Source organism: Drosophila miranda, chromosome XL, assembly GCF_003369915.1.
Source record: "Drosophila miranda strain MSH22 chromosome XL, D.miranda_PacBio2.1, whole genome shotgun sequence".
In the NCBI taxonomy this organism is placed as follows: Eukaryota; Metazoa; Arthropoda; class Insecta; order Diptera; family Drosophilidae; genus Drosophila; species Drosophila miranda.
Genome location: NC_046673.1, coordinates 8,414,521 through 8,435,847, shown reverse-complemented (window position 1 = coordinate 8,435,847; position 21,327 = coordinate 8,414,521). Strand labels below are relative to the sequence as shown.

General features: G+C 46.3%; 3 protein-coding genes across 3 annotated transcripts; 1 reads left to right on the top strand and 2 right to left on the bottom strand.

The window, feature by feature from the left end:
• Positions 1 to 4,318: 4,318 nt before the first annotated feature.
• On the bottom strand, positions 4,319 to 9,065 carry LOC108151856 (eukaryotic translation initiation factor 4 gamma). The gene is made up of 3 exons (XM_017280781.2): positions 9,045 to 9,065; positions 6,905 to 6,998; positions 4,319 to 6,724 (listed from the first exon to the last, which is right to left on the bottom strand). The coding sequence occupies exons 1-3, from the start codon at positions 9,063 to 9,065 to the stop codon at positions 4,374 to 4,376; spliced, it is 2,466 nt and encodes an 821-aa protein (XP_017136270.1). The 3' UTR covers positions 4,319 to 4,373.
• Positions 9,066 to 12,930: 3,865 nt separating this feature from the next.
• On the top strand, positions 12,931 to 13,906 carry LOC108152577. The gene is made up of 2 exons (XM_017282019.1): positions 12,931 to 13,000; positions 13,134 to 13,906. The coding sequence occupies exons 1-2, from the start codon at positions 12,940 to 12,942 to the stop codon at positions 13,904 to 13,906; spliced, it is 834 nt and encodes a 277-aa protein (XP_017137508.1). The 5' UTR covers positions 12,931 to 12,939.
• A 2,255-nt stretch (positions 13,907 to 16,161) lies between these two features.
• Positions 16,162 to 20,039, bottom strand: LOC108165100 (glycine, alanine and asparagine-rich protein). The gene is made up of 2 exons (XM_017301155.2): positions 19,581 to 20,039; positions 16,162 to 18,137 (listed from the first exon to the last, which is right to left on the bottom strand). The coding sequence occupies exons 1-2, from the start codon at positions 19,651 to 19,653 to the stop codon at positions 16,297 to 16,299; spliced, it is 1,914 nt and encodes a 637-aa protein (XP_017156644.1). The 5' UTR covers positions 19,654 to 20,039; the 3' UTR covers positions 16,162 to 16,296.
• Positions 20,040 to 21,327: the final 1,288 nt, after the last annotated feature.

Below are 21,327 nucleotides of genomic sequence, written 5' to 3'. Positions count from 1 at the left end.
TTCAGAATTGGGCTTAATTGCGGTCGATGTCGGCATAATTTCAAGTGGCGAAATTTGACCGGCACAAAAAAAAAAAAACAGAATAGAGAAAGAAAAGAACCGAAATATTTCGTGGATGGGTATAAATGTGGTTCAGTGACCCCAAAAAAACAAAAGAAAGAGCTGGGACTCGAGTTGAATAAATAAGCAAAAGTTTAAGTCAAATGACCAGAGCCCAAAAGGCAAACCCGAATCAGCTCCGTTGAACCCACGGGCAACGCCACAGCCACAGCCTCAGCCTCAGCCACAACGCAACTCCAGCGTCATGCTAATGACAAAACAATCAGAGACACGCACCAGAGCCGATAGAAGAAGCCCATCATCCAACATTCAGAATCCAACATCCAAGAATAGCCAAGAATAGATGCCCAAAGCCACAAGAGCCTCCCAATCAATGGGCCGCCGAGTCATGGACCTGCTGCCCAAGTCAGCGACGCATGCGAAACTGCTGGGGCACCAGCCTAGGCCCCCGATCATATACTGCTCAAGAGTGCTCTCGCTGATACCACTCCATAAATCGCACAGATCGAAGCCACACGAAGCCAAGAAGGCCAAGATGGCCAACTATTCGCACGCTGCTCGTGTGCCTTCCGTGACCCCCTTCCGACTCGGCTCCAAGAAGAAACCTCTGCTGATTGATTGCCCATGATATAAGGCCCTCATTGTGATTTGAAATATGACGTTTTCTCAAAGCAGGCCCAGCCGCAGCTGAATGAAGCAATGGGCTTAAAGGAGGAGCTGCGATCATAGATTATAGAATATGAAAAATTGCCCAAAATTGCCAGTAATTTCAATAGTGGCCCAAAGCGATCTAACACCAATGGAAGTCAAAGCTCCGACAGAGAGGATGTGTCCTCGGACCTGGTATTTCCTGGCCAAGCTTGAAATGATTGGCAATGCATTATCTTACAGAGCTAATCATCTGTAGAGGGAATGGCGACCTCTGCTCCTGCCACAGAGCAAGTTTGATTTCTCAAAGGTAGAATTGAAGATTCTTGATTTGTTAGATACAAGTTTAAGGGAAATGTCATTCAGTGCCTCGGGTTTTGGATATGGTTCTATTTTTGTTCTTACAGACGATTATTTGATAAATTCTTGTAGATAAGCTACATTTTCTTTCAGTCTCTATCAAAAAATATTATAAGCTTGAAAAGAAAACTTTCCAACACAAAATATAAGCCAGAAATCTATTAAAACTAATTAGATATGCTTTTAAATCAATTTTTGACTTAAATCAATTAAATACACAAGGCCTATGTTTGTATACCCTTGAAGCCCCACCAATAATATCACCAATAAATCTGCATCTTAAGCTGGCACGCTGACAGCCCTAGGTCGACCCTTCCCACGCAATACACGCCATCATTTACTGTGCCAGATTTTGACAAAATTTTAATGAGTTATATAAAAACATGATGGTTTGATGTTATATAATGTTCACAGAACGAAAGAGAAATACTCTTTTATTGATACGCGCTCTAACACCAGAAGTACATAGTCTTACATCTCAGAATCCTTGTGGAAGATGCTTGCAATTATGATACTTAACTTGTTTCATATTTATTTTGGAAATATTATAATAAGAATTACTTTAAAGAGTACACTGTACATATTAAAAGCTCTGCAAGGTACTCATTCAATTCAATCCGCCCTGGCCCTGGCCAGGAAACACCTAATGCGCGGATTCATTATCGGTCAGGGCGCTGTAACCCCAAACCTGATGATCTTCTCGTCCGTATCCGTGGGATGCTGCCCAAATTCAACCATACGTTCGAGCTACAGAGCCTGGCATCTGTATCAACTGTCTCAAACTGGCCCTAAAGGATGCCATCTGGGGCTCAGTCCACTCTGAGACAGAACCTAGACAGGGGATGTGATATTAGTACGATAACTACCTTCGTTCATCCCCATTACCCAATAATTCACTTAATTATATATTTTTTAATTTTTTCATTTTTCCATTAGAATTTTTCAGTCTGTGCAAAATATTGCACTTTATCTTAGCAAAAAATATCTTAATTCAATGTAGATAAATTCTATGAATGGTTCATTTAATATTTTCACTCAAAATCAGTTCATGTTGGTCTTCCACTTTGGAAAAATATAGTTGCCACCCAGTCTGTAAGTCAATCGCCAATTTGCATGCGACCCCCCCCTCATCAAAAATTAAACCGCAAAAGGAGAATATTTGATCCAAGCAGACATATTTTATTAAGCATTCAATTGAAAGACATTCCTGAAATGGTATTTATCGAAGTAGTGTCGATGCCAGGGCCGAATCCGCATGGCAACAGGCGTCGGAGAAAACTGCAAAAAATTTCTAATACGAACAAGAAACGGAGAGGTGAATTAGGGTTCATTTCCATAAGAATGTGTGGGGTCAAGAAGCGTTTGTCAAAGCGGCAAAAGTCATCTTCGGGACGGGCGAAAACATGGGCAAAAGAAACGGCACAAAGAAAGCTAATAAATTGATTAAAACCTTAGTTATGGGCCGAGCAGAAAAGATCACAACATTTTGGGCAGGGCAAGTCTGGGTCGGGGCTGCGGACCGCGCAGAAAGTTGAAAGTTCAATGGACGCCGTCCGGGCCAGAGCCAGAGCCAGGCAGGGCCAGAGCGGCATCTTTTTGCACAGAATCGAGAATTAATTATGGAAAACCAATTTGGAAGGTGCCCGATGGCTCATGGCCGGTGGCCGGTGGCCGGTGGCAGGTGGCATGTGGCCGGTGACCTCTTCGTTGGGGAATTTATCCGAGCATCTATCTGCATATCTGCACATGTGTAAATATGAATATGAATGAATGTTTACGGTTAGGCGGCTCGCTGAATTTCTTTATGAGATTCGAAATTCGAAATTATGTTCCAGCAACGAGCGAGCCACAGAGCGACCGACCGACCACTTGGCTGATCATTCACCCCGTTTTTGTTGGATAGAATTATTAATTTTCCGATTGGTAATGACCCCCTCCTCCCCCCTTTGTGACGAATGGAACAATGTTGTCAACGCTTTTTTGTGGGCTCCGCTTCGGTGTCGGCGATCGATGCTCTGGCGTCCACTTCAAGCACTCGCATGTTGGCCTAATACTGTCCCAAATGATTGCTGCTTCAACCGGCATGGAGCATGATTATGCAAATTCCGATAGACCAGTGTCCAATGAAGGGTCCGACGCGTTGTGCCAGGGGCCATGCCCAAGCCTCAGATCTCAGATCTACGGGGGAGGAGAGTGTTGGCAGCGCTTGACTGGCTAAATGGTCCCCTCGGGGGGTCATCGTTGGCGTGAACAAAGCTGTAAGAGAGTTTCTTATACGAGTTTTTTCTATGCGTGTGAGTAGGGCCTGAAACCACTTCGATATTGCCCTTGTCGTACTTCCAAAAGTATTCCTAGATTAAAGCTCTTTTGAATGATTTCAGAGCTTTTCCTACGATCTTGATGGCCATATATATCCTTTCTATAAAGCTCAAAGCTTTTCATTCTCAGAAACACTCCTTCTTTCATGTAAATAGATGGCTGATATAACACTTCACTGAAGGTAAAACTTTTCTTCATGCTATAAGAAGCTGCTGGCTATGAAAGGCAGAAACTCAGGGTTGCTGTGATCGATGCTATCAAGCAATTGCGCCTACATTGAATACCTTTCAATAAACTAAATCAACTAGTTAACGGCTTTAGTCTGTGCATTAATCGCAAAATGAATCTATCTATCGGTTGCCGTTTAACATTCCCCAGATTATCTAGATTAATTATGCATGACCTCGGCGCTGGCTTTCTTTCGTTCCAGGCCAATATTAATTATGGAATTAATTAGGAATTTTTTCAAGAAAGAATGAGCAAAACAAGAAAAAGAATGAAAGAAATATAAATCGGTCAAAGCGCACGGGCCCCATTAATATGCCATCGTTATGGGTTATTTTTGTCTCTTTGCGGCTTCTCCTCATCTTCTTCCATGCGAAGGGTCAACGCACTGAACACGACACGAAAATCTCACATCGGAATTCATTATCGAGGTTCGAAATAGCAACAACACAATGCTCCCGATTTGGCTTGAACTTTCAACTGGCAAAAAACAAAAGAAATACCTGAAATTATGCTAATACATTTTTCTCAATCGTTCTCTCTTCTCAGATCTCTTTCGGGGCTTTGACTTGGGCTTTTTCCTCTCAGGCAACAACACATGCAGAAAAAAAACATAAAAAAAAAATTTATTTCTTTAGTTTTGTGTTTTTTTGTTTTGAAGTTTCACGTGGATTGAAAATCGCTTTTTTGGTTGATTATTTTTCTTCATTATTCATTTCTTCATTCATTCTTCGGTCTTTTCGTTTCTCGTAACTCTAAAATTATTCGGAGACCTTATCGGATGCGGCATTTTTCTGTTCCTCCTTTGGGAGCTGCTCTTCTATCTTCTGCACTATTTGTTCTTCCTTTGGAGGTTGTTCTTGCTCCTTCTTTGGAGGCTGGTCTTGCTCCTTGATTGGCTCCTCCTTGGTAGCCTCCTTGGTCGGCTCCTCCTTTATTGGCTCCTCCTTGATCTGCTCCTCCTTGGCAGGCTGCTCTTTGGCAGCCTGATCCTCCATCAGCTTCTCTTCGGTCTGGGGTTCCAGAGATCGTCCGCTCTTGCGCAGGGCAAAACGACGGTTCTGGTGGAGGAGATCGAAGTAGGGATGGAAGTCGCCGTAGGACACATAGCGGGCATCTCCGTAGGCGGGCTGAACATGGCGCGACAGTCCCGGCTCATCGTCATCGCCGACGAGGATGAATTCCTGATCCTGGTTGGCCTGGGGCACCTCAGTGGAGACGCCCATCGGCATCGGTTTCATCTCCTTCTCCTTCATTTCGCTGGGCTTGTCCATCGGCTGCATCTCGCTGGCCATGGCCTCGACGGCGGGAGCCTTCTCAACGATTGTACCTGGGCGGATCCGGGTGGGCAGGAGAGCGGCTCCAGAGCCGCCTGCTTTCACGGGCTTGGCGGCAATGAGGACGGGCTGGGCGGAGTTGGGCTTGTTGGTCGAGTCGGTGCGGGAGGGCGGGATCTGGGGTGGCTGGAAGATGTCCATCAGCGAGGCTTCGGCCAGCAGGGGCACCGCCGAGGCCGTCAGCTGGGGACGCTTTTTCTTCTTCTGCTGCTGCTGCTGCTGGGTGGCGGATCCTGATCCACGCACCGGGTTGATGGCGCTCTGGGGAATGTTGAGGATCAGGGGCTGGGCCTGGATGCCCTCGGCCAGGGAGACCATCGACTGTTGCTCGGGCGGAGACAGACCAAGCTGACTCCAGGGGATGGTGATGTACTGCGTGGGTCGTCCCTGCCTACGAATGGGCACGGTGAGCGGGGGCTGGGGGTAGGGTCCTACGGGGTGGCGCTGCTGCTTCTTGGTTTGGCTGGGCACGTAGGCGTAGGGGTAGGCGGGGCCGAGGTTCAGCAGTTCGGGGGCCACATAAAGGGTCTGTCCATTGCGATTGACGAGGAGTGTGGTCTGCTGGGGACGACGCGCCTTCAGAGAGCTGGAGGACCCGGATCCCGACTGGGAGGTGCGGCGGAGATTGGTACCCAGCTCGGCGGCGCTCTGGCCACGGGTGAACTGCCGGATCTGACTGATCAGGCTCTGCTGGCCGCGCTGGATGAAGTTGGGCTGGTTCTGAGAGCGACGCGTTCCCGACTGCCCGAAGAAGGTCGGCTCTGGCGCCTGAGCCGCAAACTGCTCATCGCTATCATCGTCCACACTCTCGTTCTCTTCCTCGTCATCATCATCCTCGACATCCTCATCGTCATCGTCGTCCTGGTGCTGCTGGGGCTTGTTTTGGTTCACCTGTTGGCGACGCTTTGTTGGGGCAGGAGCCACTGCCTCCTGCTGGGTGGTGACCTTCTTGCGTTGGGAGCTAGCCTGCTGGGCCTGCTGCTTGCGGCGCGGCTTCTGCTGGGGGCGGGGCTTCTGCTGCTGCTGCTGCTCCACGGACTGCTCGTCATCGTCCTCGAATTGCTCCAGGGACTCCTCGTCGTTCAGAGCCAGATCATCGGCCTCCTCGTCATCGAATTCCTCGTCGAAGCGGTTACCCTGGAAGTAGTCATCCTCGTCGTAGTAGTCATCATCCTCGAAGGAGTCGTCCAACCGATTGTTGTTGCTGTTGTTGGGGCGATCGTTGAAGCGGTTGGGACGCTGGCGACGACGATTGCCGTTGCCATTGCCATTGCCATTGCCGTTTCCGTTTCCGTTGCGGTTGCTGTTGCCCTTCGCTGGACGCTGTCCCCTCTGCGGGCGCTGCTGGACACGGACCACAATGTCCGGACGCTGCGTCGTCGTGGTGGTGCTAGTTGTGGTAGTGGACTCCCTCACGGGTGTGTCGACGAGACCAGGAAGCTGCTGGCCGGCGGCGGCCAGGCGATCGTTGAACCAGCCGGACACGGAGCCAGCCAGCGTTGAGAAGGAGGAGCCCAGGCCTTGGGCGGGATTCATGCCGAACAGCCAAGTGCCCGGCGAGGCGGGGGTGGGGCCGGAGCCGGCATTTGCCTGTTTACCTTGCAGCTCGTCGAGAGCCGCCTGGCGGGGCTTGAAGGCGATCAGTGGGTGGATGATGAAATCGGCAACGGTGTGGGGCTGAGGGTCGGCTTTCTCCTCGGCCTTGGGGTGCTCCATGGCCTCCATAACCACTGGTGGCTTCTCCGTGGGGCTCTTTGGCGCCATGGGGGCATCCTCTACACACCATCCAAATTCACATTTTCGTAATCACAGCAAAAAAATATTCGAAAGAAAAAACATTCACAAAGTTGTTTGGCACATGAAAAAAATTGGAAGAAAAAAGCGCAAGGCAAAAAATTAGTGGTTTTTTTTTGGGATCTGAAAGCGGCTCTAAGGCCGGGCATCGCGTTGCCTACCAATTAGGGCCATATCCGCTATGGGGGACTCGGTGGACTGCTCCACCATCACGGGCGACTCGGTGACGGTCTGAGCCGGAACCGGAGCCTGGGGCTGGGCCTGGGACATAGCCAGGGCCAGGGCCAGGCACAGGCACAGCACGATTTTGGCCATGTCTCTGTCTGTGTGTCTGTCTAGCTGTCGTTGTTGTAGTTGTTATTGTTGTCGTTGCGTTTGTTCTTGTTCTTGTTCTTGCAGTCACATACACACACTCGCACACACACACACCAACACACACACACTTGATATTGAATTTGTATCTTTCGGTTCGTTCGATCGCCTCGTCGGTCGGGGTCCACAGACAGACGTATCTTTTGCTGAACTGTTTAAGCGTGCGCGCCGACCCGAGCTTTTTATGTGCCGTCTAGAATCACTTTTTGGCAAAAGAGCCAAAAAGCGCTAACAGCCAACAGCTGCTGGCGAGCGGGAGAGTGGGAGAGCCAAAGCTCTTGGTCTTGGACGGTTAACGTAACTCTCTCTCTCTCTCTCTCTCTGTGGGGCAGCTGGGGGCTGTAAATCAATTTGTCGTTTGTTGACCGCCGATCGGTGCTCGAAGACCCCCAGGTCGCAGGTCGGTCGGGCCACCTTTTCAGCCTCGGATGATCATCTGGAGATGTTGATTAAATTCAAAAAAGTTTCAAAGAACTAGTTCCTGGTGGGAACGTAGGGATCCATATTCATACATGTATCAAAACTCGAGTTTTGCATATTTTGTACTAGCTTTGTTCACTTTTAATAGAGCACATAGAGTACACGGGCTCTATCAAGTGTATTTTGAACCAAGCCCATCGACTATTAACTCTTGTGAAGTATTCGATTTAGTACCAAATTATGACAGAAAACTGGATCGATTCTATTGAGTAAATACGGCTAATAAGCTCCATATTCTAATATTCTTTATATTCTATATTCCACGGATTCAACATGTATAAATAACGTGACATTGGTAACCGTAACCGCAATGGTAATAAATATTAAAAAAAGTCTATATTCAAGTTTTTAAGCCAAAACTAATAAAATGGTTTATTTTCAGTCGAACTTATCGTAATTAATCTTGAAAAACCCTTAAATAGACCTCATGTAACTCAGGGAAGAATGTTACATATTTATATTAAAAGAATACACATCTACCTTTAAATGAAATAATCGGTTCTTTAGTTACAAACGTATTGAAATTAAATATAATTCACTTTTTTTTAAACATAAATCTATTAAAAAATCGTTTTAATATTTAATCAAAAATCACTTCAAAGCTAATATTATATTTGTAATTAAAATATACAGATATATTTAAATCAAATATTTTCATATTAATGGTACATTTTCCACTCTCGGTGCAAATACATTTGTATAAATTAATAAATCTAAGTGTAACTTTTAAAATTGCAGGTCTTTTTTCTCGGAGCTTAAAGAAATGTTCATTATTTTTTTTAGTAAAGTCTTTCAGAAAAGTGAAAAAATATAGTGAATATTTATAAAAGCGAGTTTTTCTTGCAAAACTTACTACCATGGAAGCTATATGAAATACCTGGTCGATTTGAAAAAAGGTTTTGCGCATTCGTAAGAAAAGAATATATGTATAAAAAAAACATCATTCAAATTAAATATTCGTATTCAGCATATTCATGCTAATCAAGAATATAAAATACATATATATATTTTTTATTGGGTCGAAGATGATCCCTTTTATACGCTGCAAGCTTCTGCCCAATTTTCATAGCCTCTTCACGGGTAGCAAAAAAGTGACAGTAAAGGCATAATAGTAAATTTGTTGACTATTTGTATTGTCATGTTTTTTTTTTATTACCATTTTATAAAAGATAGATGATTACTAATAAAAGTTTTCCACTCGGTCTCTTTTGCACAGTCCACTATTTAGACAAAATCCCAGAAAACTGTGATTTTTTTCTGAATCAAAAGCTATTTAATTACTTTTTTATTCTTAATGCCAGAATGAATATGCATCTATTTCACTTCCACGCAAAAGATACATGACATTTTTGCCAGAGTTAAAATGAATATTGATTGAAGGGCCGCCAAAGATTTGGAAGAACTAGTTGAGTCCTAATGTTTATTATTTTTTAAAAAAATATCCATTACTTCCAGGTCCATTACTTCCATTACTATTGGACATCTGAGACTTGGGTTTGAGTACATAAAATCGTGGGGCTTGATAGATTTTTTACTATCTTTAACCTATATAGGTATAGTAAAAGGGAACTGCTGGTCTTCTAGAATCTGGATGAGGTTGAGCCGAAAAGCATATAATTTTTCACACATCTGAGCTCTGTCGGTTCGGAACTAGTTCCTGCGAATTTCCCAGCGTGTCTCACGCAGAGAGAAAGAGATAATTATAGTGCATTTGCAGCGATTTCTATTTTCTCCAAGTGGATCATTGTGCCAATTCCGGGAACACATTTTTTAGACATTCTCCAAAATAGAACTTTCCCTAGTAACTTTCTAATAGATAGACCCCGGAGGTGAGTTTAAATTAAATAAGATAAGATGAGATGAGATGACCTCGGCATGTCGCAGGGTAGCTTTCTTCGCAAGCGCGCAGTACAGACCCACTATGGGCCCATTCTCACACACGGGACCTAATGAGTATTTATGTATTTTTTATGCATTTCCATTAGCATGAAATAACTTGGGCCACGTTCACCGCAGATTTTTTGTTGGCTTCTTTTTCGCGCTTACCGCCTTCGCCTCCGCCTTCGAGCTAATGAATACATTGCGTTCTTGGGCCGATGCGATGCTGATGGTGGTGGTGGTGCTGCTGATGTTCCCTTCTGCTTCTACTTCTGCTCTTTGAATAATTTGGTTATTAAAACATTTGTTTATGTCGCCCATAATGGGCCGCAAATATGTTGGACCGCATCTGAAAAAGCTGGACCTGGACCACGTAGCCGCGATGGATGCGGCCGAGTTTTGAGGCCTCGCGCCCTGGGAGTTACATCGGGAACGGTAGCTTTGGGAAATTTAAATAATTGACGCAAACATAACATAAATTAGATTAGTCAGCAGAGAGAGATAGAAAGAGGGAGAAAAAATAGTAGAAAACATAAATTAATCACAGCCCCCCGGAGGCCACCAACGCTCGATGGGCAGACGAAGGAAGTCAGTGAAAGCGGCCCATGGGATACATATATGCCCTGAATGACATCGGATTTGGTTGAGGCTATATATATATACATATTTATTTATATATATATATATTTATAAATAAATATTAAATATTTATAGTGAAAGCTCAGCTTCAGCTTTGGCATGAAATATACGAAGCAGAGAAACTTTTCCAGTTCGATCCATCTACGTCAGTCGAAGGATAATCATCCGATATTAATAAAATATTGCTAAGCCACTAAGAAAAATATGAAACTACAACTCTTTGAGTCAAAAGTACAAATTATATTCTCACAAAGTCTTTCTAAAGGATATGTTACTCTGCTGAGCACTATGGCAAAAATACCCTTATTTTTGGCATAAATAAAATTGTATTGTTGTTCAGAATCTTAGAATTGGATTTTGTTCTGAATTGAAAATACTTCAAAACTCCTAAATAGTATTTTAAAACATTCTTAGTGACTACCCTGCATATTTTTATTAACGGTCAAATTCAACAAATTTAGTGTGGAAATCTTTCCACAGCAAGCAAATTTAAACATGAAAGGCTTTCAACTGCAAAGGTGTTTAAAATAAATGGATTAGAGTTTTCAGTAATTGTGTTTTATTCTCAAAAAATTTTCGCTGTGTTTTCTATGTGCTCTCTCTTAGAGAATAATTTGATGTAGTTGCAAATAGATATATTCTAAAAGTAACAAAACTTATGAATATGATCCTATCACTCCTACTCAAAGCAATAAAATCGTATTTGAAGGACAGATCTAAGGAAATCAGCTATTATGACATAATAGCATCCCTTATTTAATAATTAAAATTAAAAATTATATTAAAAAAAAATCAAATTTAGAATTTAACTTTATTTTAACGGATATTCGTGCAAGTTTTCAAGTCGCTAGCTTTAAAGTTAGCATCAATACAAAAAATATCAGTGTATTTTTGCCAATAGTGCATAGGCTGAACAAAATTACGATCAAAGTTGTAATTTTCTTTGATATCATACATAACAGGCTCAACAACTGGGCTCCTTTTCATGGGGTATTGTAATTACTAATTGGATGGTTTTTTTCTATTAACAAATTAACTTAAATTATTTAATTATTGTTAAATTGTAATAGAGTTTTTGTGTAATTTTTACAAAACATTAAAAGCTACCAAAGTACTACCACTAAAGTATATGTATTCTGGATAACCATCAACTGTACCGTCGATATCGCCGTGCGTATATTTGTATCTATGTTTTTATACCTTATACTTCAAGACTCCTGTGATATCCCACAGTTGCAAGTGTGTTTCAATTTCATTTGGTGAAAAGATTATAAACGAAGTTCAATAATTAACTTTTGACCATAACTAGATTGTGGTTCTTCTCTTTCTCTCCCTGATCTTCCCATCTCTCATGACAAGTGCGAGCAAAATTGAGAGATATCGCGATGTGCGTTGGCTGTGTTGGCCAAAATTTGATTTAGCAGGAGACAAAAATTACGCCGCAAGCCTGGATGAGTAGATCGCATACATAAAATTTTCAATATATTCTCCAAAACCCTTTTTAAAATTAAAAAACCGCGAATTTTCGCACATACAAATTTTTAGTCGGCATCTGCAGCGCCGATATCTAAACCAATTTATGGGATTAAAAAAAATTGTTTGAACAAATGATTATTGTTTCGTGTCGATATCAAAGATATAGCTAGTCAAATAATTATTATTGAGACTGTATTGAATGCACAGCCAAGACCATCTTAGGGTTAACGAAATCGAACCATTTCCCGTATATTCAGTGGAGCCAACTTCAATAGAAAGAAAGAAAGGCGAAGAAAAGAATATCTTTCCATTGATTTGATCCAATTGATTGATTTAAATACCCGTTGTCTGTTTGTGGCCACTAATGGGATGCGATGTGGATGTAGTTCGAATTGGGAACACATGCTGTCTCAGAATGTTTTTTGGCCCAAATGCGGGGCTGACCATATTAGGAACAAGTTTCTTTTGAACTTTGACACTGCTCGGAAGAGAGATAGAGAGAAAAAGGGCCTCGCCCTCCTTGGACAGTGACAAATGTGTTCCACAAGGCCCACCCATTATGGATGCTCGCCGCTTGACTTATTGAAAATCTCACTTTTGACCTCAAAATTGGCTCAAGAATCGGACACATTTTTTGGGACGGGGGGGAACTTTTACGACAGAGCAACGTCACCGACGACCCAAAATGCAAATTTCGATTTTAGATTTGGCCAAATGCTCTCTCTCTCTCTCCCTCTCTCTCTCTTTCTCTTTGCCGGCTGGCGGACAAGGCCTAAGATGCGGGGGGGCGTTTGAGGTTTACTGCATCTGAAATCGAATTGGGAATTGGAATCGGAATCGGAGTCAGCCATAAAATCGGAAAAAGAACAGTCTCCGAGTCCGAGTCTGAGTCGGTCAACGACTCGGCTACATGTGTGCAGCGAGCGGTCTGGGATCCATGGGTGATGGCGGGGCGGGGGTTTCTAGTTTTTTCTCTAGATACGGGGATTCGAATATACATAAATCAAGTGACTAGTCTGGTACATTTGCATACTTTAATAATTTGCCAATCGGCGTGCAGACGTATTTGGCTGTGGCTTTGGCTCTGGTTGTGTCTGGGCCATTCTTCTTTTGCCCCTTTCCAATAGAATTTCGCATCGTTATGTTTTCGGTTGCTAATGTCTTTTGTTTCCACTCGTTATACGAGCGATTTTTATGTGTCTCTCTGGCTTCGAGGCAGGCGAACGTTCCTCCCAATATAAAATGTCTTTGCTGGGGCACTTGTTGAACCATTTAATAGAGCCGCTTGTCCAGCGACACACCAAGAAGACACACCTGACTTGGTCCAAGCAGCAGCAACATCCACATCATTATGGCAATCAAGTTGGTCGCCCTATTGGCCATTGGCCTGGCTCTGGTAGCCATCAGCGAAGGTATGTGTAAGAGGAATCAAAGTAAGGATCTTTGCGATCGTAGAGATCGTAGAATGCATCCCCTGGCAGCCTTCTTAAGGATATATTCGTATCTTTAAAAAATTGATAATCTAGCTTCATCTTTATCTTTCAGCTCGTCATGCTCCCGGCCATCGCTACCATCATCGGCAGCCATTTGAGCAGCGGGCTCTGATCTCGAAACCTCATGCTGGTCCCCAGAGCCGCGTTTTCCCCGGCGCTGTGGCCATTAAGAAGCTGGTGCTGTTGAAGTTCAAGAAGATCGTGCCCATCTCCTTGATCCTACTCAAGTCTACTAACGAGAACGAGGCCGAGCTGGTGCCCGTCTATCCCACCGACCAGATCCCCGAGAACGTTCAGTTCATTCCCACGCCCAATGGCATCTCCGGCCACAAGGACGTCCAGGCCATAGCCATTCCCAGCGAGCTGCACGATCAGCTGCAGATCAACGGCCTGACCAACCTCGAGAACATCGAGGCCCTGCTCCAGAGCAGCTCCATCTCGTCCGCGGACGCCGAGGAAGAGTCCGCTGCCGTAGGCAACAGCATTGCCGTCGCCCAGCCAGAGGATCTGGTGCTCGATCAGCCCGAGAACGATGAGGATCAGGTGCTCGATGGTGCAGCAGCTGCTCCAGCGGCAGGCTCCCCAGTGGCAGTCTCAGCCGCTGCACCTGGCCTGCGTCGCCTCTCCGCCGATGAGCTGTTACGCTCTGGTGTCCGCAACTCGGCCCACCTTCAGCAGACCAGCGTAGAGGAGATCCCCCTGCTGCTGTACTCCGCCAACGATGGCGGATCCTCTAGCTCCAGCTCTTCCTCCCCGGGCCAGGGACGGCGCTATGTGGCCGCCACTCCAGCGCGTCGTCGCCAGCAGCAGCAGTTCTACAACTAAGCAGAGAGGGCCCTGCCTCTTCCTCCCCGTTGCCCACTTTCCCTAGGCTTAAGCACTTTCCCCGGCTTGGATCCTCCGCCTCTTCGCCTCCTTACTGGCTGTCACATGGGTTTCATTGTACTACTACTGGAATTTTTTTTTTAGACTGAACTGAATATAAATTAACGTTATGAGCGAAATGACAAAAGGGGCGCGATGTGCCGGTCTCTGCTTCCGGGTTTGGCTGGTCCCTCTCCCTCCTGTGGGCTGTGGGTGGTTGTTGGCCTTGTTTTCTGGCGCTTATCAGGCGAGTGCAGTTATCAGGGCTTTTGTGCTGTGCTTTGTGCCGCTGACGTGACATGTCCTGTCGTGTGTTCTCGTGTGTGTCTGGCCCTAAGAGTGTCCTCGTATGTGGCAGCTTGCCAGCTGCCAGCACCCAAGACTCTGAGCCCTAGACTGTGTCTTTGCCTCTGGCTCGTGCTTGGGTCTGTTATAAATTTGCAGCCTGCCCCGTGCCACAAACAAAGCAGCAGCAACAAAAAATGCAAGCACACATAAACACATGGCACATTTTGCTTGGGCGAAAAGTCAACGGCACAACGGAGGCTCAAAGAAAGGAAGCCCTACAACAAAAGGCGACAAAGATAGGCCAAGTTAACCTGGTGTTCTGGCCAAACGAGCAACGAATATGGGATGTTCTTACCACAAACGGATATCAAACCAGAATTGAATATGAATGGAGCTTGGAGCCTTTCTATAGGGAAATTTTGGATGCTTCTTTGGTGGACAGCATTGTACCTCACACAGAGGGATCCTCAGAGATCCTAAATGTTTGCAAAAATGTATGATATGATACCCTTAGCAGCTACTCCTTCTCGGTTAGTGTGCGCCAACTTCATGCCTTTTTATAGGTGCAGTCAACTCCTGGTTCCCCACTCGCGCCCCCCTTCCTCCTTCTCGTTTGTCTTGTCGTATGTCTTATTTGCCGCATTTTTGACAGCCCCACAGAGGCAGAGGCAGGGGCGCCTGCCACAAAGCTTTGCCCCACCGTGTGCCCCCAACTCTCTCTTGGAGATTATGCAAGCGTTTTTGGAATTAGCAAAGCCGAGAGAGAACAAACAAAGAGATATTACAACCACATAGTATATTGTGTGAGACAGAGGAGGAGGGATTGGGGATTGCGACTTGGTGCTTGGGGATCTCTAGCGGCCGTAGTAGGGCGGCGGCACATAGATGGTCACCCGCTTGCCATCCCCCGCACTGCTGTTGTACCGCCCACATGGCGGTGGTCCGTAGTAGGTGTAGGTGCAGACGGTGCAGCAGTTGATTGGCGTGGCCACCACCACCACGGGGGTCTTCTTGTTGGGTGGATAGGGCGGCGTATAGGGCGGCTGATAGGGAGGCGGATAGGCAGGCGGATACCAAGGACGCGGTGGTGGTGGGGGCGGAGGCGGAAGTGGCCGTGGTGGAGGTCCCCCTGGAGTGCAGCAAGTCTGTGGCGGAGGGGGTGGTGGCGGCAGCGGCGGTGGGTATGAGGGATTCACAACATAGGTCTCGCAACACCGCTGCTCCTGGAACGCCTCCAGAGTGCAGGGTGACACACAGGAGTTGAAGAGTCCACTAATCCAGTCGTAGATAACGCCGAAGGTACGTCCCTGTCGCTGGGTGGTATCGAACGGTCCGAATGCATCTACAGATGTATTCAGGGATCCCGATCCCGAACCAGATAGTAGGGGCGGAAAATCACTTGGCTTCGTGGCTGAAGGCTCCTCCAGGTCCTCCATTCGCGAGGAGTGATTGATGTACACATACTCAAAGTTATCGTTGATACTCGTGGAGCTGCTCGAAGAGGAGGAGCTGCTGCTGGAGCTGGTTCTGCTGCCATTGAAAAGAGACGGACGCCAGCGTTGGAGTCGCACCTGTTGCTGGGCTCGATGTCTTACTGGTACGATTGAAATGGGAAGGGAAGGAAGGAAGCAAAGGTTTTTCCATCAGAAATGTATGATTTGATTTTGAGTTTAGCCTAAAAGTAGGCCACACTATTTGAGGAACACAAATAACACTGATACATATGTAGGTGCTCGAAGGAAGATCAGTGGGAGGTTGCCCTCACATTTAGACACAGTCAAATGATGAAAACGGGTCTGGCTATCTTTTGGTGTGTGTTTCCTGTGCTCCAAAACAAGTAAACATAAAATTGAGTAACAAAAGTGCAGAGTGATTCTCTAACGCCAAGCCCAAACTCAGTGCTCTAGTGGTCAGTGCTGTTGGTGAAGTAAAATTAACAAATGCAGTTTTATTCCAGAGTGCCTTGAGTGAGTGACTTATGGGGCAGACGAAGACGACAAAAAGAAAGAAGTACATGTTCAAAAATATGGAACGAGAACTCTCTTTCGAGGAGAGATCTTCAACTAACGGCCAAAGAAGCCAAAGCCGCCGAAGGCGTTGCTGTTGGCATTGGCCCCACCGCCGCCACCGAAGCCATTGAAGGCACCGCCATTGGCGCCGGCACTCGCTCCACCGGCACCCGGACCGCCGGCACTGGCATTGGCATTGGCATTGGCCGACTCTCCGTTTTGGCTGGTGGCCGTGGCGCTGCTCGAGGCCGAGTTGCTAACGAAACCGTTGGGACCGGTCTGGGAGCTCGTCTGGGCATTGGTATTGGCTGCGGCATTGCCCTGGCCGCCATTGCCATTCCCATTGCCCTGGAAGATCGACTGGCTGCTGGCGTCGCTCGTGACGTCCTGCCGGTTGCCCTCCCGCACCACCTGGGAGTTGGTCTGGGCCGTGTTCGTGGAGGAGCCAAACTGGTTGTTGTTGGTGGCTGTTGAGCCGCTGTTGGAGCCTACGGTTTCACGGTTGCCCTGCTGCGTGTGCTGTGTGTTGGCATTGGCGCTGGACGCCTGCTGCTCCCCGGCATTGAAGTTGAGGGCCTGGCTCTGCGAGTTCTGGGTGTTGTCGAAGCCATCGGCAGTCTGAGTGTTCTGCTGGTTCGTGTTGGCGGAGCTCACCTGGCCGCTACTGCCGTCCTGGGCCAGGTTCGAGCCGATGCTGCTGGAGCCCGTGTTACCAGGACTGGCGTGGTTGTTCGTCGAGGCCTGCTGATTGAAGCCGGGTCCACCCTGGGCATTGGCGTTGCCTTGAGCCTGCTGCTGCTGCTGCTGCTGCTGGCGGTGATGCTTGTTGTTCTTCTTATTGTGATGCTGCTGCTGTTGCTCGAACTGCGGCTGGCCAAAGTTGTCGAATCCACCGCCAAACTGGGGTTGTCCAAAGCCAAAGCCGGGACCAGCGCCAAACTGACGACGTGGACGATCAAATCCCAAGGGTCCCAGGCCGGCCCCAAAGCCGGGACCGAAACCGCCGCCAGGATAGCCGAAGGGCACGAACTGGGCCCGCCTCTTGGGCCGCCTAAAAGCCACCGGCTGCGGCTGTCGCACCACACGCTGCTGGAAGGGACCGCCGTAGGTCTGGCCATTGGTCGCGGCAGTTCCGCCAAAGCCGCCAGTGTTGGCCGAGGTCTGGCCCCGCCGTGCCTTGCCCACGGCATTCGAGTTTGAGCGGGTGTCAGTGACGGTAACGCCGCCATATTGCTGGGTATTCGTCTGGGCGTTGCTGTTCGACTTGGCGCGGGCTCCCTTGCCCTGAGCATTCACCTGGGCCTGCGACAGTGTGTTCGAGTTGGCCACATTCCGATCCAGATCCAGGCTGAGAACTCCGAGACCCAAACGCAGGTCCCCGTCCGCTCCGCGCTGCAGTCCCAGTCCCTGCTGGAGGTTTGTGGGCGAGAGCGAGGCTCCCAGTCCCAGGTTGCCGATCCTGAACTGATCGGAAATACCCTGGGAGACGGCGCCATTGGCATTGGTCTTGGTGCGGGTCAGGGTGTTGCCGATCTGCAGGCCTCCAAGATCCACGTCGCGGTTCTGGGCCTGGCTGTTGGTCACCGTGCGCTGTCCGTTCTGCTTGGTCACGGCCCGTGAGTTCGACAGTCCCTGGGTGTACTCCACATTGTTGCCGAAGTCCACCTGCCGCTCATAGGCGTTCGTGTTGGCCTTGGATACGGATCCCTGACGCTGGCGGGGCTGCTGCTGGTAGACCTGCTGCGGCTGCTGCTGGTAGGGCTGCTGGTAGACGAGCTGCTGGCGAGGCTGCTGCTGGTAGGGCTGTTGGTAGACGAGCTGCTGGCGGGGCTGCTGCTGGTAGACCAACTGTTGGGGCTGTGGCTGGAAGCCGAATCCCGCGAACTGCGCCTCGGCTGTGGAGAGAGAAGGAGGAACGTCAGCATCAGTATCAGAATGAGCGGAAAGTTTCATAATTCCCTTTGACAGCTATCAAAAGTAAACAGATCCCTCCCTGGCTCTATGCATTCGTAATATCTGGAACCCTCCCCTCCACGGGAGAAAACAAAAAAACTCTCCCAAACTTGCTCCACACGCGTCTGTTTTTTTGTTTTTTCTTCTTTGTCTCTCGTCTGGTTTCTTCTTTTCTACTTTTTGGCTTAATGTTTCTAATTTGAATATCATTTGGTTTGTTTGATTTTTGCTCAGATTGTTATTCTGCTTTTTTCCAGTTTCTGCTTCGAGTTGGGCAGAGGCTCGGTTCGGGGACAATGGACTCACTGTTCAGCGAAAAGTTTATCAGAATGTTCCCTTCTCATAGAACAGAAAGAGATGGCTAGAGTGTTGGCTAGAGAGAATCCAAAACTGTGGAACGTTTAACTGAAATTGAAACTGGTTCTCTTTATGCTCTCAAGCGTCTCTTCATAGAACAGCTTAGATGTCTGCTAAGAAGAGAGTTGGACATTGTCGTCTTGCACGGTAGCTCTCTGATGATATTATGTATCGAAATACTAGCTTTCTATTTCTAAGAAATTTTGGTATTAATCTCAATCTCAAGCAGATATACGAGTAGACATCCGAGCTTCACTCATTATGATTTTAAACATTCAGAAATGCAGGAATATGCCATACTATTTATAGATCTATAGCAGCAAAAGCTTTCCATTAATTTAAAGTAATTTCTTTAGCTATTTCTCTTTATCTCCCCATCTCCATATGTAAGCATTTAAAATTGAAAAGCATTTGTTTCATTCCCTTAATTTATCATTCTTTGATCTAAATAATCTATTGTATGCTTGTGGATCTATAGCCTTGTTTCATATAAATTTTTGAATTTTTTCCACCTATCTACAGATCTATAATGGATACATTCTAGGATCTAACGTAAATATCTGATCTAAGCAGATCTACAAATACAGATGTATATATGTATCACACATTCTGCTCTACCTTCAGGCCCTGTCTCTGTCCTCTCCCAATAATTATATCTCATAACGAAGGTTCCACAAACATTGGATAGCCGTTAAGCTGGGTAGACATAAGCCTACCCCTTTCTCCCCCTCTTCTTCTGGGGCTTCTTTTTTGGTGGCACTTTCCTCTGGCCGCACTTATGTGTTGCTGTTGACAATGCATCGCACGTACGCGCAAAATCCAGCGATAATTTTGCAATTATTGCTGTAATAACAAAGCCCAAAGCCCCCAGTCTGTGTATGTGTCTGTGTGTCAGCATGTCAGTCCCGCCAATCCGTCAGTATGTGTATGTGTAGGTGTATATGTGCGTATCCTGTCATTATCCTGTCTATGGCCGATGCCAATGCCGTTCTGCTGTTCTGCCTTTCGCCTTTTCCAAAAATATTTACCTTGCGGTTGACAAACTGCCAGCCAGCACACAATTAATCCAACAAATGCGTGTCGCATCCTCATCCTGGCCATGTATCTCCTCGTGTCCGTATCTTGTATCTCTCTATGGTATGGTATGGTATGGGTAAGGGGCCGTCTCTCCCACACTATCCAACACTGGCTGGCTAATTTTCCGTTGCCGTTACGAAAACAGCGCACGCAATGAGCGCGTTTTTGGCCGCTAGCCGACTTTTATTGTGTCTCTGCCGAGTGTTTTTGCGGTCTTGTCGTTGTTGAAACGGGTATATGCTCTCCATTCGCTTTAGTATTCGTTGGTGTGTTTGTTCTTAAGTATCTACATCCACACACAGCGTGCGGAGATACATGTAGTATCCGTGTATGAGTGCTGTTTTTATTCGGGGATTTTTTTTTCGCTGTTGGTTCACTTGGAGCAGAGCCGATGGAACGCGTGGGACGGCTGTTGCTCGGCGTCTAACGTTTGATAGCGTTCTAAACTCGCTGCCGGTTTGGTAATCGGGCTTTAAACTAATCAACAATTAGCGTTGGCCCGAGTCATCAACGAATATTGCTTATATGAACGTACAAACATACATATATGTATATGAACATATATTCAATATTCCACAAATTCACGTTTAACCCGTTTCCCCCCCCCGTTTCAAAAAGACATCGAGGGGATGCTGCTATAAACAAACATTTTTGATAATCAACTTTATTATTATTTATTTTTTTATTTTAAGCTCTTTTTTCCCCCTGAATTTCAATCAGCACTGATGGTTTTGATCATGGCCTCAGAACCAATAGCCAAAATGGATAAATATTCTGTCACTTTTCTATCGAAATTATCATTATTTTAGGGGAGATTTTTGCCTAAGAGAAAGGCTGTTATCTATTGGAATATATTTGAATCACTTAACAGCCTTGGGGCTGGGAGAAAATTAAATGTCTGCTGAGAAAGCCCAGTAAAAAATACAGCATACAATCATGAGTGGAGTGAATACCCCAATCATTCACTTATATGTATATCGTTTTAAAATACATAAATATTATGTGTATAGAGATGCTCAACAGCTCATGAATGTCATCATTTGGGTAGTTCCCATAATCGATTCTTCCACCACATCACCCACCGCCTGCTCTCCATCTAAGCGCTGGTTTCGTTTCAGGTAGCTTCCACTTCATGGTCAAGATTTTTAAAGTTCGAATTGGCACTGCCCTTGGCGCCGCCTACAATGCCTCCAATGCCTCCAACGCCTCAACGTCAATGTACGCCCTGTAGGTCAGTTGAAGCATGAGTTGTGGACCAAACCCGTATGAGGAGCATACCCTATACCCCATACCAATCGCCAATCGCCAGTCGCCAATCTCCAGACCCTCATCTTCGTTTTGTCAGCTAACAGACAAACAAATAGAAGACCGACCAAAAACCTGCTCAAACTTCGAGCTTATATTTTATTTTTTTTTATCTATTGACAATAGTGATTAACGTTTTTTTTTTTTTTTGTGAAAAGGGGGGGCTAGCTGGCGGGGGAGAATCCACCAAACCTGTCCCCACCAGAACAATTTCTGTGAGCCAAGCAGTTTCGAACAAATCAGCTCCGTGGATACTTGTTGTGTCTTTAATGGCCCCCCGATGTGTGGATTCCCTTTCATGAATTAATTGAGATTCTAAGACGGAAAAACATCAATATTGGATGTTCAGTCATTATTGCTAATGATGTGATAGATCCCTTCGATCCGGAGCCC

Coding starts and splice junctions, on each gene's coding strand:
- LOC108151856 (XM_017280781.2), bottom strand. CDS start 9,065: ATGGAAGTAATGGACCTGGAA. Junction 6,999..9,044: donor TGGAAGTAATGGACCTGGAA/GTAATGGATATT, acceptor TCCCAGGCCCAG/CCCCAGGCTCCGGTTCCGGC. Junction 6,725..6,904: donor AGCGGATATGGCCCTAATTG/GTAGGCAACGCG, acceptor GATGGTGTGTAG/AGGATGCCCCCATGGCGCCA.
- LOC108152577 (XM_017282019.1), top strand. CDS start 12,940: ATGGCAATCAAGTTGGTCGCCCTATTGGCCATTGGCCTGGCTCTGGTA. Junction 13,001..13,133: donor TCTGGTAGCCATCAGCGAAG/GTATGTGTAAGA, acceptor TTTATCTTTCAG/CTCGTCATGCTCCCGGCCAT.
- LOC108165100 (XM_017301155.2), bottom strand. CDS start 19,653: ATGGCCAGGATGAGGATGCGACACGCATTTGTTGGATTAATTGTGTGC. Junction 18,138..19,580: donor GGCAGTTTGTCAACCGCAAG/GTAAATATTTTT, acceptor CTCTCTCCACAG/CCGAGGCGCAGTTCGCGGGA.